This window comes from Hemitrygon akajei, chromosome 3 (assembly GCF_048418815.1).
Source record: "Hemitrygon akajei chromosome 3, sHemAka1.3, whole genome shotgun sequence".
NCBI classification, from domain to species: domain Eukaryota; kingdom Metazoa; phylum Chordata; class Chondrichthyes; order Myliobatiformes; family Dasyatidae; genus Hemitrygon; species Hemitrygon akajei.
In genome coordinates, this window is record NC_133126.1 from 82,363,418 (window position 1) to 82,379,100 (window position 15,683).

The 15,683-nt window shown below is 42.5% G+C and overlaps 1 protein-coding gene across 1 annotated transcript in view; it reads left to right on the forward strand.

The window, feature by feature from the left end:
* Positions 1-563: 563 nt before the first annotated feature.
* LOC140725159 (tetratricopeptide repeat protein 9A) overlaps positions 564-15,683 on the forward strand; it is a 115,868-nt gene continuing 100,748 nt past the window's right edge. The window contains exon 1 of the mRNA XM_073040245.1: positions 564-1,365. Within this exon, the coding sequence (XP_072896346.1) occupies positions 954-1,365 (412 nt within the window). The 5' untranslated portion in view covers positions 564-953. The remainder of the gene's footprint in view (positions 1,366-15,683) is intronic.

Genomic DNA, 15,683 nt, shown 5'->3' on the forward strand with positions numbered 1-15,683 from the left:
GCAAGTGAAATTGTTTGAAATTAACACCTCCCTAAAACTATCAATGGAATGCACCATTTAATCATGCAAACAAGTGAGGTCTGGTGATTTATCATTGGATTTGTTGCTCTTACTCTTCACTTGGGAATGAAAGTGGTTGAGTAATTGGATTTGCCTTCTTCAAGAAGAAGTGGTGGTTTGGGGAGGGTAGGTTGCGTGTTCCCGCCTGGTTCAATACCTAAACGTCACAGGTGGCAATAGAACAGGGAGGGGGAGGGGATGGATGATGGTGGAGGACCAAATGGATGAGTCTTTGACCAAACTCATCCTTTTTTTGGACAACAGCCCTCAACAGTGAACACCTACACTCTTTGAAGGATGAAAGAGGGAAGCTGAAGGTTAGCATTTTGAGTCTTATGCATCTGAAATAACTACTTTTTATGTTGATTTTGCGAAGCAACATACACAAAATGCTGGAAGGACTCAGCAGGTCAGGCAGCACCTATGGAAATGAATAAAAAGTCGTGGTTACGGGCCGAGACTGAGTTTGCAACATAAGTAATAGATTGTCCTTTGTATTCCCGCCTGGCCGGGTACGCATATATTATGTGCAGAATCCCTGAATGCAGCGACGAGCTCAGATGCCCAGCTCTTGGCTGACCACATCTTCAAACCAGTGGCCCTCACGCTTCTTTCGATCCCGCATCAGGTTGGATTACGTGCAGATTGCTCCTGCTCTTCCGGGTCAGGAATACAGGGAAAACCTAAGGATCTGCCCCCACCTCTCCTCCCAAAACACACACAGAGCGGCGGAGCTCGTGGCGCATCCGTCGGACAAGTCCAGTCAGCGGAGTAAGGCAAACGCAAGCACACCCCACACGCCACCACACACCCAACAGGCGGCTTGTTTGTTTGCAGCTGCCTGCACCATGAAACAGTTCGGCGGCGGCAGCGGCAGTGGCAGCAGCTAAGAGATGGAAGATAAAAAGCCAGCTGGCATCAGGCACATCTCTAGCCCTGGGCGGTCAGGAGATGCAGCCAGAGCCGGGGGAGGCGGCGGCGGCACGGTCCATGTGTCCCAGTGCGACCTGAGTGTGATCAAGGGGGAGCACGGCCAGTCCGACCCGCAGGAGATCATCCGGCGAGCGCTGGACTTCAAGAGCCAGGGCAACCAGTGCTACAAGGAGAAGAAATTCCGCGAAGCCATCGGCAAGTATCACCGCGCACTGCTGGAGATGAAGGGCTTCCTGTCAGTGGGCGAATCCGAGTCCTCGTCCTCTGCGGTCCAGGTTCACCCTACCCCGAGCAGAACGTCCGCGAAACTGACCGAGGAGGAGAGGAAGGTGGTGGAGAGCAGCGAGATCGAGTGCTACAACAGCTTGGCAGGTGAGTCGCCGTCAGCCGGTACGCGATCTGTCCGTGACCCCAATTGTTGCCGTCTGTTTTGATCAGAGAGAGTTCGGTTTTTTTTTTACTTTCGAAAGAAAAGAAGGGGTTAACACCATTCGCTGCCTCTTAGCAGAATGTTTTGGCTCTCTCAAGCTAGAAGCAGCGAACATGGAAATCACAATCGAAGACAGTTAAGCCAACGCACATTTTTGTTGGTACCTCGCTCCACCTGTTCCTTTACCCTTTGATCATCCATACTGTCTTGGGTGTTAACATTTGCAAATGGGATTTGCTGAGATCTCATATTATGGAAATAGTGACATCACAGTGTAGATTAGTGCAAGGTTTAGAGATACAGACCATTACAAATGATCCACCAGGATGTTATTCAGTGAAATATTCCTCACCACATGAACGTCCTTACCAAATACTGATAAATGCATCAATGTCAGTGGAAACAGCAATTCCTCTGTCAAGAGCAAGCACATTATTACAAATTTATGAATCAAGCACAAGTTTGAGTCTGGACTGCTTGGCTCAGTATTTAGGTTCCATCATTTCATCATAAATGTTTTTGAAGGGTGCCAGTTGACTTGTGGTACCAGCATCAACTAGTGATATTGAGCCTAAAACAATCTACGACACCCAGAGTTTAAGCAGGACAAGCACAAGGCAACTGCTGTCAAGATCTCTCTGCTTTTAAGCACAGGGCTTAAAGTCTTTGCCCACCCATAATGTTTTTGCATATCTTTTGGGTAAGGGAAAGATCTGCTGCAGTACTAGTATGATATTATGAGCCATTGGTATTATGAGCCATTATGAGCCATTGGTATTCACTAAACACAATCTGTATTTTCAATGTTATGAATATTTCAGAAGAATATTAATGAAAGACCAAAAGAAAGTGGGAAACTCCGAAAGATATATTAGATCAAAAAGCTGGTAGCTTTTAGCATTTAATGTGTTTATGACTCAAGATCAACATCTAAAATAAGCAGTTAATAGTTGCATATAAATTCAGATGATGTCAAGCAGAGATCATGAATTAATCGGTGTCATAGTTTGCATGCAAAATAAATAGATTAGCACAGTGCAGAGAAGCTTCAGCCTGATCACATGAAGCTCTGAAATATAATTGGAAAAATTGTCTCAATTTTCTGTAATGATAGTAATAATTATACATGAGACCATTAGGAGTGTGAAAGGTAGTTGTGAGGTAGCCAGCCACTCATTCATCCATCAAAGAAATGGTTGACCTATAAATTAGGCACTGCATGAAGGTTTCAAGCCAGCTTGTGCACATCAGAGAATTTCTTCTTCTAGCTGCCGCAGTTTTGTACTAAAAGCTGTTTCAAGTACATATTTCATGTAAGGCTTGGGGCAGTCTCCGCTATAGTGCAATTTGAAGAAAAAGCCTTATTGATCTCCAACATTATGCAAAATGTGTGGCCACTTTACCTTGTTTTGCTGTAAGGCAATGAAGCAAGGTAAAGAAATTTTCCAAGTCTGGAAATGGAGGAGTGCATGATGCTCTGTTTAGTAAAACGGTAATGTCATCAGCTGATGCCGATCTGCTACAACATGCAAAAGGTGAAGTGTCATGAAATTGTTAAGAATGCCTTGTAATCGCAGTCGGTTCTGAAAGAAGTCATGAGAAGTTGGAGAATTCCAAAATCAGCCTGCTTTTCTATATGCAGTAAAGCACCATAAATGAAAATATAATAGTTTATAATAGAATATTATTGGAACTAATTTAACATTATAATGCTGTATCTTAGTGTGCACTGCATGTAAATCTATTATAGTAAAGTGCATGTTGTGTTATTTAGCTGACTCATGTACTTTCTGTGCAGAAGAGCTCAGAATAGAGACAAGGTAGCTAATGCGGATATTTGTAATTTCTTGAGGTCATTTTAAAAGACTCCGGACTGTTCTAAATTTAGAACAGCCCAGCCTTGTGAGGTCAAGGGACTACAGATTGAAAGGTGTATCTCAAATGGCAGAACTAACATTAGTTTTTTTTGTGGTCTTCCTGAAATTTGATTGGAAAGATTGTGAGGCCAACTTCAGGTGGAGGTTTGGATCTGCTGAAGGCTAGTGTGGTTTCTCCATCTGCACCATGTCATGACTTTGATATTTATTTGCATTTGTAACTCTGGTTGATTTTTCCGAGAGGATGTTGATGATATTGTTGGGGCAAATAGTCATCAGGGATTTTGCTCTGACCTCTGTTGGAAGTGCAGTGTGTAGTGATTGAGTAATCATAAGAGATTTGAAGCTTTTGTGATCCAGCGGACTTTATGTGCCATCGAAAGGTGAACAGTGCTTTACAATTAACAATTGGTAAATTGATTTATTATTGTCATATATACAGTGAAAACTTTGTTTTGCGTGCCATCCATACAGATTATTTAATCACATCAGTACAAGGGAATAGTACAGGGTATTACAATGGCAGAATGCCGGAGCACCTTTGCTCCCTCCGCAAAAAGCAGAACTTCCCAGCGGCCAATCATTTTAATTCCAGTCTCCATTCCCATGCTGCCACGGTGAGGCCACTCTCAGCTTGGAGGAGCAGTATTTCATATTCTGTCTGGGTAGCCTCCAACCTGATGATATGAACATCATTTTCACCAACTTTTAGTCATTTTAGCCCCTCCCCCTTCTCTCCTTCAGTTCCCTACTCTGATTCCCCCCCACCACCTCTTCTGACTGCCTATCACCTCCGCTGGTGCCCCTTCTCCTTTTCTTTCTCCAAGCCCACTCTTCTCTCCCTATCAGATTCCTTCTTCTCCAGCACTCCACCTGTCACCTCCTTACTTCTCACTTAATCCCCCCTTCCTCCACCCACCTGGTTTCACCTGTCACCTTCTAGCTTGTGCCCCACCTTCATTTTTGGGATTCTTTCCCCCTTCCTTTCTAGTCCTGATGAAGGGTCTCAGCCCAAAATACTGACTGTTTATTCCTCTCCATAGATACTGCCTGACCTTCTGAATTCCTCCAGCATTTTGTGTGTGCTGCTTAGAATGCAGAATAAAGTGTTACAGTTACAGAATACACTGAAGGGAGATCTTAAACGCAAGGCCTTAATGAGGTGGATTGTGAGATCAAGGGTCCATTTTACCATACTAGGGAGCCATTCAATAGTCTTATATCTGTAAGTAAACTAAAATTTAATCACAGAAATTAAGCTGTTTGGAAAATGGAAGAACTGAATTGCTTTATAACACATTAACATTTCTTCGATATTGATTTCCCCTTGTAAGAAATTATCACCTTTTAAAATAACTCGCTTCCATTTCATTTGCTCATCATTACATTTTCTTTCAATGTAACTTGATTTCTATTTACCCAGATTCTCAGTTCATTTCCTTGCCTGCACTCTGTAAACTCGGTTCATGATTTTCATTGTGGCTTAATTTCAGTCGCAGTTCACTCTGAATATTTATTGCCCAGCATCGTGGTAGAACAGTCAGAGATAATGTGATATGTTTAGCATGAGAGCATCAGCAGAAATAAAAACTGGCCGTGTTGGCGACTGAATAATAGCGCAGTTCATTTGCCAAATATCCATATCGAAGTGCTGTGCTTTGAAATCTCTTTAAGAGCCTAATAGATTGCATGTGCCTGTGGTGTTGGGTCAGAGTGGAAATAGGATTTGGTGAAGTTAGAAAAAAAACATCATGCATTAGAGGACTTTCTAGTACTCTAGCAAAGTTACTATGTGGTCAGCAAGATTTCACTAGATGGGGCTCTTGTGCCAGAGAGTTCTTTCCATATCATGCTGTAGACATCTGGCGGCCTGATGTCTCCATAGACATTAGCAGAGTGAAAGAGGTTGCTGGTTTTTGTACCCTGAGGGTTGGTTTATCAGTACACCATTGCTATTAGGAGCTCTTGCTATTGCTCTGTTATTTTCTCACTGCAAGGCCCACCTCATGATCTCTCAAAGTGGCGATACAGTTTAAAGCACAAGTGGTTACAAATATTGAAACAACATCGATAGCTGGCGTTTTCATGCCGTCTTTGCCATGGGAAGATCTCCCAAAGCCCTTCCCAGGAGAATTTTCAAACAAAATTTGACATTGAACTATATAGACCAATCTTAGGACAGGTAGCAAAATGCTTAGACAAAGTAATAAGTACTGTAGTTTTAGCTTAGAGGTACCTTAGAGGAGAATCAGAAAGATATTTCAAAATGCAGACACATGAGCTTAGGGACTTGACACCTTAAGTGCCAGTGGACGAATAGTTTAAATTTGAGTTTGTGCACGCAACCAGAACTGGTGCAGCATGATTATGTGGAGTGTCAGAGGAGGCAGCTGAGGTGGGGATGGGTAAGGATTTGAAAATGAGTGTGAATATTCATGCCCATCATGGGCACTAGCCTCCGTAGTGTCCAGGACATCTTCAAGGCGTGATGCCTCAAAAAGTCAGCGTCCCCATCACCCAGGTCATGTCTTGTTCTCTTTGCTACCATCAGGAAGGAGGTGTGAAAGCCTGAAAGCACACTCAATGATACAGGAACTGCTTCTTCCCCTTTGCCGACTGATTTCTGAATGGACATTGAACCTATGAACACCACCCTGCTATTTTTATATTTCTATTTTTGCACTGTAATTCACATCTTCTTTTGCTTTTTCCCTATTATTATGTATTGCATTGTGCAGCTGCCACAAAGACAATAAATTCCACGACATATGCTGGTGATATTAAACCAGCGAATTCTGATTCTGATCCTGATATTTGAATGTTTTGGATTGGGATCCTGATATCTGTCACAGAGCTCGTTCACGGTTATTGTCATCAGTATACACGTCCAGGTTATAAACACCATGAAAGCTAGTTTTACTGCAGCAGCAAAGTAGATTACAAACATAACAGACATAAATTCACAAACTTAAATTAACAAATTATAGATAACTTGTATGACACAATAAAGAAAAAGTAACTATATATATATAATGTTATGTTAACAAGTGCTCAGGGTGCTATGTCAGGAAAGAATGAATCAAGACATTGGAATCAGTGGACTGAATTTTTCTCCTTGGAGGGAAAGGATAAAGGTCCAGAAAGCCAGATAGGAAGGTGGGCAGTTAACCCAGGAAGGGCCATCCTACGCAGGAAGATCAGCAAGTCATACCCTTTCAACATTTATAAATGTTATGTTCTAATGTAATGTGAAGGCCATTCACCCTAATCCTAATGCCTTCATCTTAGAAATATTTTTTTGCTGTGTTTTATTAAGACAGATTGTTTAAGTTGCTGGGTGTATGCAATAAGAAACAACGAAATAGGTTTTCTTTCTTGTTGGTACACTCATGTTTCCATGGTGATTGGCCATCAGTCAAAGTTGTGACAAAACTACTATTTTATAGGTTCTTATCATTATAGATTTGGAGGTTTCCAATTAATTCTGGGCAGTGGAAGATTCAAGTTTTCAAGCTGTCACATTCAAGTAACTGTATGTGAGATTCAGAGCCTCATTGCTTTAATACCCAACTAGAGTAATGAAGTACTGAAGCTTTACTATATGTCATAGCCATCATCTTTGAAATATTGGGCAACCAGTTAGAAAATACCTTGACAAGATGCTGTAATATATTATGTTTTTAGGTCCTTAATGAAAGCTTTACCTTCAATTTAGTTGAAACTCCAGTCACACGTATTTAGACAATTACTAATGCATTGCAGTTTTGATCAAAGGAACCGGCAGCATCAAAGAGCTGAGCAGACAGAATACAGGTTGAGTACCCCTTCTCCTAAATGCTTCGGGCCAGATGTGTTTTGGATTTCGGATTGTTTCAGATTTTGGAATACGTAAGTTCAAGTTGAAGTTTAATTGTCATTCAACCATATGTGAATACCCATGAATACAGCCAAACAAAACGGCTTTGCTCTGGGGCCAAGGTGCAAAACACAATACCGCCAGTCATACACAGCACAAAGTACATATTGCACATACAAGCACTTATAAGATATCAGTAGCATACAGTCGCGCAAAAAAATTAGTCCAAGATCCCGAGTCCCATGAACGTTGTAGCAGTCTGCAGTTGAACACAATACAGCTTGTCTGCTGCCGAGTGGACACTGGGGGCAGCACCGACTCGAGCTTGGATGACTCTCCACACCGTCTCCGACGCCTCTCTCCTGGGTGGCTGTAAACAGGCATCACTGCTGCTTGGGGCCTGGGCCTTGCATTGACCAAGGCCACACAGTTCCTTCACTGTCTTCCTCTGCAGTCCACCAATAAATTAGTGAATTGGACCTCCAGCATTTCACATGAACAATGTGTTGCGATCACAAGAAAAGCGACTATGATGATCACGCTATTAAACTGCACACTGCCTTCACACACCAATTTCTCCAACGCCTTTCTGATGCAGGCAGAAGCACAATCCTCACCAAGTCCAGCTCCTTCAGATTCTCTGCCAACGAGCAACTCGCTGATGGGGTAGACCTGCAGTACTTTAATTTCTTAATGTCCAGATGGGTCTTGCAATCATAAAAACATGTTTAAAAAGGACAATAACACCTTTGGTTGGCCCTGTAGAAGCTGCTGCGGTCAAATGCACCGCCGTCTTAACGGAAGTTAATGAGATCTAATGAGATAGCTTGGGATCGCCATCATTCCCAACTCTGAATTTAAGTACTACCAACAAGCAGTCTTTGTTTTACACCTGTTTATCACATATGTACTGATGCAGCCATACAGTGTGTTAGATTTTCATCAGCGATGATCTTGGGAAGCTCATCAATGAATTCCTCTGCTGTTTCGTGATCAGCGGATGCTTTATCACCACATCTCTTTAACAATTTAATACTGTACCCTTTCCTATATTTCTGCAACCCGCCTGGTTGATCTTCATGATTACCTTCAATTTTCAACTTGTCATGATACATCTTTGCTTGTTTCACGATCAGCATACCGTTAAGTTGCATATGTTCACTCCAGTGCTGATGAATCCACTCTTTCAATACACGATCAAGATCTTCTTTTTTCACTTTATGCAGTGTTTTTCTATTTTTCATTCACTTCTGTTCATTGCATTTGTGAGGTCACTTCTCAGAACTGCCTGTGGTGCGCAGAGACCTGTGTATCGCCTGGGAACCTTTCCAGTGCCTTCGACAGCGCTTCTCCTTATAGATGCAGCCTGGCCTGCTGTGTTCCACCAGCATTTTGTGTGTGTTGTTTGGATTTTAAATTTTGGATTAAGGGTACTCAGATTGTATTAGCTTCTATTGCAACTGGATTAGTAAATTAACTGTTGCTGTAATTACATGGTGTTTTGGTGCAACTGTACCAAAGTATATTTTGGACTCCTTATTCAGAAGACATGGGTTGCCTAGAATTGGTATAACAAAAATTCAGGAGGTTTATTCCCCATGTGAGATGGTAGGTAGAAGGTGGGTAATGGATTAGAATGGGACTGCAGTATCCAGAGCAAAATCTAACTGCTGGAGGAACTAAGCGGGTCCGGTTTAAGATGATATTGGTGAAGCCCAGTGACTATTTATTAGCGGCAAACAAAATGCAGAATACAACTAAATACTTCATTAATAACACTTTTCCCAGTAAAATGTCTGGTAAACAATGGAGTTGAGGCAGAGTTGACAGTCGAAGCAAGTGGAGTTGAGGCAGAGTGGAGGGTTGAAGCAAATGGAAGTGAGGCAGAGCCGAGACCAGTCCACCAAAACCGAGAGTGAGGAAAGATGTGAGGTTTGATTGATCTAAGTACCACGGCTGATTTGGAAAGGCTAGGCATGGGTTGAAGTGTGGTTTCAGGGTCCAGGCCCAGAGTGTATCGAAGTGACAGTGTCCGTGTCCTAGAGTGAGGAACGACCCAATGTTTGGATGATTTAAACATCGGGCCAGATTGAAAAGGCAGTGTGTCGGGACCAGAGACAAGGGTTGAACCGGTTCAGCTCGCTGCTCTGTGACGTTACCTCAGCTCTGTGCTGAACTGCAGGCTGAGGCTGTGGCCTGCTCAGGCTGCTCCAGGTTTTGTGTCTGTGGACTACCTTCCATTCTGAATGCTATTTGCTTTTATTGTTTTCCCAATTTGTTTCTTTTTCTTTCTGCACATTGGCTGTTTGATGGACTCCTTTTTTTTATGGTTTCTTTTGGGTTTCTTTGTTTTGTGGCTGCCTGTAAAGAGATGGACGTCAAGGTTGTATCATGTATATGTACTTTGATAATAAATATACTTCGAACTTTGACTTTTGAGGTAGCATCTGCGGTCCAGGTGAAGGCTCTCAACCCAAAATGACTGTTCATTTCCTCTGCAGATGAGGCCTTACCTGCTGAGTTCCTCTAGTAGTTCTTTCCTGCTTTAGATTCAAGCATCTGCCATCTCTTGTGTCTCTGCTGTGTCGAGAGTTCAGATAACTGAGACAAGACCACTTTGAAACTTGTAAAATCTTTGAGAGTTTGGCAGGATATATTCCAACTGTTTCCTTTGGTTGACGAGTCTAGACTTACGCATGAAGGACTGCGATGAGAATATTCTTTGCTCAGGAGTTCAAGTTTCGACCCCAGTGGGAGTTGAGAGATCTGGAAACGTGTGGGAAAATGCTGAGACAAAAGCTCAGCCATGGTCTTGCAGAGGGAAGAGACTGCTGGGGCTGTGTAGTTACTTGTACTGTGCTCCCTGTATTCTCCTGAGTGCAAAAAAATTACTGAGAACATGAGTTTAGTGACCTTGACAATGAGTCTGTAGATGATGTAATCAGTTCAGAGTTGAGGTGAGTGAAATTATTGACATATTAAGAACAATTTAGAGTGCCTAATTAACCTAACAACCAACACATCTTAGGAATCTGGAAGGAAACCAAAATGTCTGGGAGAAACCTACATGGGAGAACATGCAAATTCCAGAAAGCATTAGAGACTAGGTTCGAATCTGTCAAAGACAAGAGACCTGGAAGACATGGGCCTTCATGGGAATGTCTACTGGTGTCAGAACTTTGTGTTATTTGGAAGTACTGGATAGACTCTGGCTTTACAGAAAGACAGAGAAACAGCTGAGAGATGATCTGTTGGTGCTATCACCTCTGATCACCTGGCTGTACTTCTACTCCCATCAGGGAATAAAGAATACAGTGCCAGTAGTGAGAAACAAGAAGGTATGGTCAAGGAAGGTGAAGGAACACTTACAAGACTGGACAATATTCAAGGACTCATCAACTCATCATTGTCACCAATTTCATCAGTACCTATATGGATATGTGTGTGCCTTCAAGAACATACTGGACATACTCAAGCGAAAATCTGTGGATGAACCAGAAGATTCGTAGTCTGCTGAGGGCAAGATCTGTGGTATTCAACACCGGTGATCAGAACTGTACAAGATCTCCAGGTATAACCAATAGAAGACTGTTTTAAGGGCTGGAAAACAATTCCAATTGAAGTTAGAGATGGAATTGGATGTAGATCAGCTCTGGCAGAGTTTGCAGGGCATTACTTTCTACAAACTGAAACTTAACATCATGAATGACTGTAATGCTTCACTCCCAGATGAGCTCAAAACCTTTTATGCACACTTTGATAGGAAGAATAAAACAACACCAGTGTTAATCCCTGCAGCATCTCTGTCTCAGAGGCTGACGTCAGAACATCTTTCAAGGAGGTGATCTCTCACAAGACGTCAGGCCCTGATGATGTATCTGGTAGGGCTCTGAAAAGCTGTGCCAACCATCTGGTTCAAAGATATCTTCAAACTTTCACTGCTGTAGTTGGAGGTTCCCACCTGCTTGAAAAGGGTGACAATCATACAGTGCCCAAGAAGACCAGGGTGAGCACCCTTAAGGACCATTGCCCAGTGGCAGACACATCTATTGAATCTGCTGCAATTTGCCTATTGTCACAACAGGCCTACAGCAGATGCAATCACACCGGCTCTCCACTCGGCTTTGGATCACCTGGACAATAATAATACCTACGTCAGGCTGCTGTTTACTGATCACAGCTCAGTGTTCAGCACAGTCATACCCTCAGTTCTAATTAACAAGCTCCAAAACCTGGGCCTCTGTACCCCCCCTCTGTGACTGGATCATTGACGTCCACAGCTGGAGACCACAGACTTGGAAAGACCATCTCCTCTTTGCTGACAATCAACACAGGGCACCTCAAAGATTCGTGTTTAGCTCATTGCTCTACCCTCTCTACAGCCACAATTGTGTGGCTAGGCAGAGCTCCAATGAAATTTATAAATGTGCTGGCCAATCTATTGTTGGTAGAATCTCAGATGGTGACGAGGAAGAGCACAGGAGTGAGATAGATCAGCTGGTTGGGAGGCGTTACAGATCAACCTCACAGTCAACATCGGTAAGACTAGGGAATTGATTGTGGACTTCAGGAAGGGGAAGTCGAGGGTACACACACCAGTCCTCATTGAAGGATCAGAAATGGAAAAGGAGAGCAGGGTTGTTCCTAGGTGTCAATATCTCTAATGATCTTTTCTAGGTGTGTATGTCATTAGGGGTTTGAGAAGAATAGATATTCATCAAAGACACTCACAGATTTCTACAGTGGAGAGCATTCTAACTGGTTGCGTCACCGTCTGGTATGGAGGAGACACTGCACAGGCTGCAGAAAGTTTTAAACTCAGCCAACTCCATCATGGGCACTAGCCTCCCCAGCACCCAGGACACTTTCAAAAGGCGATGCCTCAAAATGGCAGCATCCATGTTTAAGGACCCCCATCACTCAGGATGTACACTCTTCTCATTGCTACCATCAAGGAGGAGGTACAGGAGCCTGAAGACACACATTCAGCAATTTAGGAACAGTTTCTTCCCCTCTGCCATCAGATTTCTGAATGGGCTATGAACGCATGTACAATACCTCTTTATTTTCCCACTCTTTTTGCATTACTTATTTAATTAAATTTTCTTTTTTATATCTACTTATTGTAATTTATAGTTTTTATTATTATGTATTGGAAAATACTGCAAATTTCATGACAAATGCCAGGGATATTAAATCTGAATCTGATTCCAATTGAAGGAAAGGAAAAAATCGGAATTTTATTTTGATTATGTCTTGGGAGTCGAACAGTGTTGCAGGTTCAAATAACTCGGGGGAGGGAGCTTTAGGGTTAATATTAAAGAATTATTCACGTAAAATATTTCCTCGATTGAATAGATTTTCAGGCTGATTAATTCGGAGAAGGATTCTGGAAAGATTTAGATAACAATTGAAGGCTGCAATAAAGAGAATTTAGGATCTTTCTTGATGATGAATGGATTCAGATGCTTGGGATGAGCTTCACTCATAATGATCTTACATGGAAGGATATGATTAGGCCACACGTTGGAACTGTGAGAGGTAGCAGTTGGAACAGGTCAGTAATATAGGTGGTGGTTAGCAGTCTCTGTGGTGGAATGGTCATGGAGAGAAAAAGAGAAACAGATCAGGATGAATGGAAAGAGAAAGCAAGAGAAGGAAAGCTGTACCATGAAACTGCTGGATTTTTAAAAAACTCTTTCTCTTTCACTTCAGTCCCTGTTTTACCCCGTCTGGGCTATATATGATTCTGGGCCTCTGGAGAGGCTGAGCATGGAGCTTGGATGTATTGGAGCTGCTGAAGCACAATGTTTGGACTGGGATGTGGGGGTGGGCAGTATCTGCTCGCTGAGCCCGGTGCCACTCACATCCCAGAAATGAATAAATGAGAAAAATATTCCAAAAATGAAATAGCTGAGAATCAAGAAATGGTAGAGTTAACATTTTGTTTATTAAACTGAATTGCAGCAATCAGTGGGGAATGGTAGCAACAGGAGCAGCAGTCACAGCTTAGCATCAGCGATTTTTGTCCACAGCACATGCCGTGGGGAAGATCTTAGCCAGCTCCTCAGTCCGTTCTGTAAAGATGGGAACATGGTTACAGTTTACAGCCTCAAGTTACTTTCTCCTGATTGCTCCTTCATGGCAGTGGTGCAGCTCTATCTCAGATTTTGGCCAGCTCCTGGCATTACGAGTTTCACTGCTGAGTTGCTTGTCACTTCCTGGAATCCAGCCGATTCCGCTTAAGAGGGCACCTGTTCAGTGCATGTCTCATTAATTTTGGCAGAATGCTGATTTTGTTAAGTGGATAATGTTCCTGCATGAAGTGAGAACCATTTGCAGCACATTGAACCAATGTGGCAATATTGAAAGCTTTTCTTGTTTCCTTTTGAAAATTCCTCTTTTTAATCATTCTTCTAAAGCTGTCATTTTGACCATTGTAAGTTATTGTCATTTTAATTGCCTGTTTAAAGTACTTGTAGAAATCAAAGTTGTCAACAACGCTGACTTTAGTGACAGAGCAGGAGAGCTGAAGGACGGAAGAGTTTTAGTTATAAACACAAGATATTCTGCAGGTGCTGAAGATCTTGAAATGCTGGAGAAGCTCAGTAAGTCAGGCAGTTCCTATGGAGGGGAATAAACTGTTGACTAAGGCCCTTCATCAGGATTCTTGATGAATCGTGAATTGTTTATTCCCCTCCATAGAACTTTAATTAGAGGTTATCATTATTTTCCCCCATCTACACCAGAAGCAGAAACAGTTTTTCTTACTTTCTGCCCTGGGTTGATGCATGTCTTCATAATAGCACCCCTCCCCCCCCCACTGCCCTCACCCCCTAACAAATCAGGAGTGATCATTAGCAAGTCGTTGCATTTGTGCTGTGTATTTCACTTTAAAGGGGTTGAGGTGTACAGCCCAGAAGTCTGTGAAAGGAAATTTCACCTAGAAGCAAAAGAAAAGCTGCTAGTGGAATTCAGTGGGTCAGATAGCATCCTTGGAGGGAATGGGATGGTCGATGATTCGGATCGAGATCCCGTATCAGGACTGAGTTATGCAGAGTCTCAATTCAATATTTCAACCATCTGTTTACCTCCAGAGATGCTGCTTGACCTACTGAGTTCTTCGAGCTGTTTGTTTTTTTTTGCTCAAGATTCTACTGGCTGCGGCCTAAGCAGTATGTGTGGGGCAGGCTTAAAGGTCCAGGTGGCTCAACCATGGTCCTGTTTCCTTGTGTATTAAAGATGATCTTAGCATTATTTTTCCTTCTTCAAATAGCTTAGAATCATATAGCATGGAAACAGGCTCTTAGGCCTGACTACCAAGACTCCCATGTAACCTAGTACTATTTGCCCCTCATTGGCCCATATCTCTAAACCAGGGGCCCATGAACCTCTTGCTTAATAGTATTGGTCCATGGCAAGCAAAGTTTAGGAACCACCGCTCCAAACCTTTCGTATCCGTGCACCTGACCAAGTGCTTTTTAAAATGTTGTTAATGTAGCTTTCTCAACCATTTCTCCTGGAAACTTGTTCCATATATTGACCAACCTCCAAGTGAAAGAGTTGCCCTCAAGTTCCTATTAAATCTCTCCCCTCTCACCTTAAACCTATGGCCTCTAATTCTTCATTCCCCACCCTGTGAAAAAGACTGTGTGCATTTGCCCTGTCTATGCCTCTCAGATGAGTAAAGGGAATGTAAGGGAAATACTTGTTCAGATATTTTACCTGAATTCTCCCCTACCTCAACCGCAGATTTTCTTTGTGTGAAAGGAAGCCACGTGGATCAAGATGGTTGCCGCATTTTTATCCCATTCTGATCTCCTGAATTAGACAATCTCACCAGTTCAACATTTATAGCTTGTCTCAGAAATAGGGAAGGTAATTTTGTTGGGATGCCTGCTCTCAATCATTATGGATTAATCCCAAACAGAAGAGTACAAATACGCAGTGGGCTGTCATTCATTACCCAGGCTCACTTGTCTGGTTTGTAGGAAGATTGGTGCTTTTTATGTGGCTGCCTTTGACTAGATATAGATGTGGATACAGGTGGGTGTTGACGCAGAAAGTACTTCTGAATTCCAATACACCAATTTGTTAAGTTATTCCCCAGTGAGGAAAGAAAGATCATTTATAGATCCATTTATTTGGAGTCAAGAGAAGTCTGAAAGTAAATACAGCAAATGGGAAGTGACCAACGAAAGACAGGAGAGAGGAGAGAAAAGTGGAACAAAGTAAGTTCACTTTTGAAGATGAAACAAGACTTGGCTGCCAGAGTTTAGATAGGAAAAGCACAACTGTGCATCAGATTGTGCTCCTGTTTGGATAGCGCCAGTCCAGTTCAGTACTATATCCAGGTCGCCGTGATTTTCCTGCATGTCATCTCTATACTTGATCAGTACTAGTGTGTGTAGGCATTGCAGCAAGAACTTTCAATTCAGTTTTTTATACCTGGTTCCAGGTCAAGTAGAGAAAACATACTTTGTCTTAGATTGGGTTTTAAATTTTTGACCCAAGGGATGTTACTGTG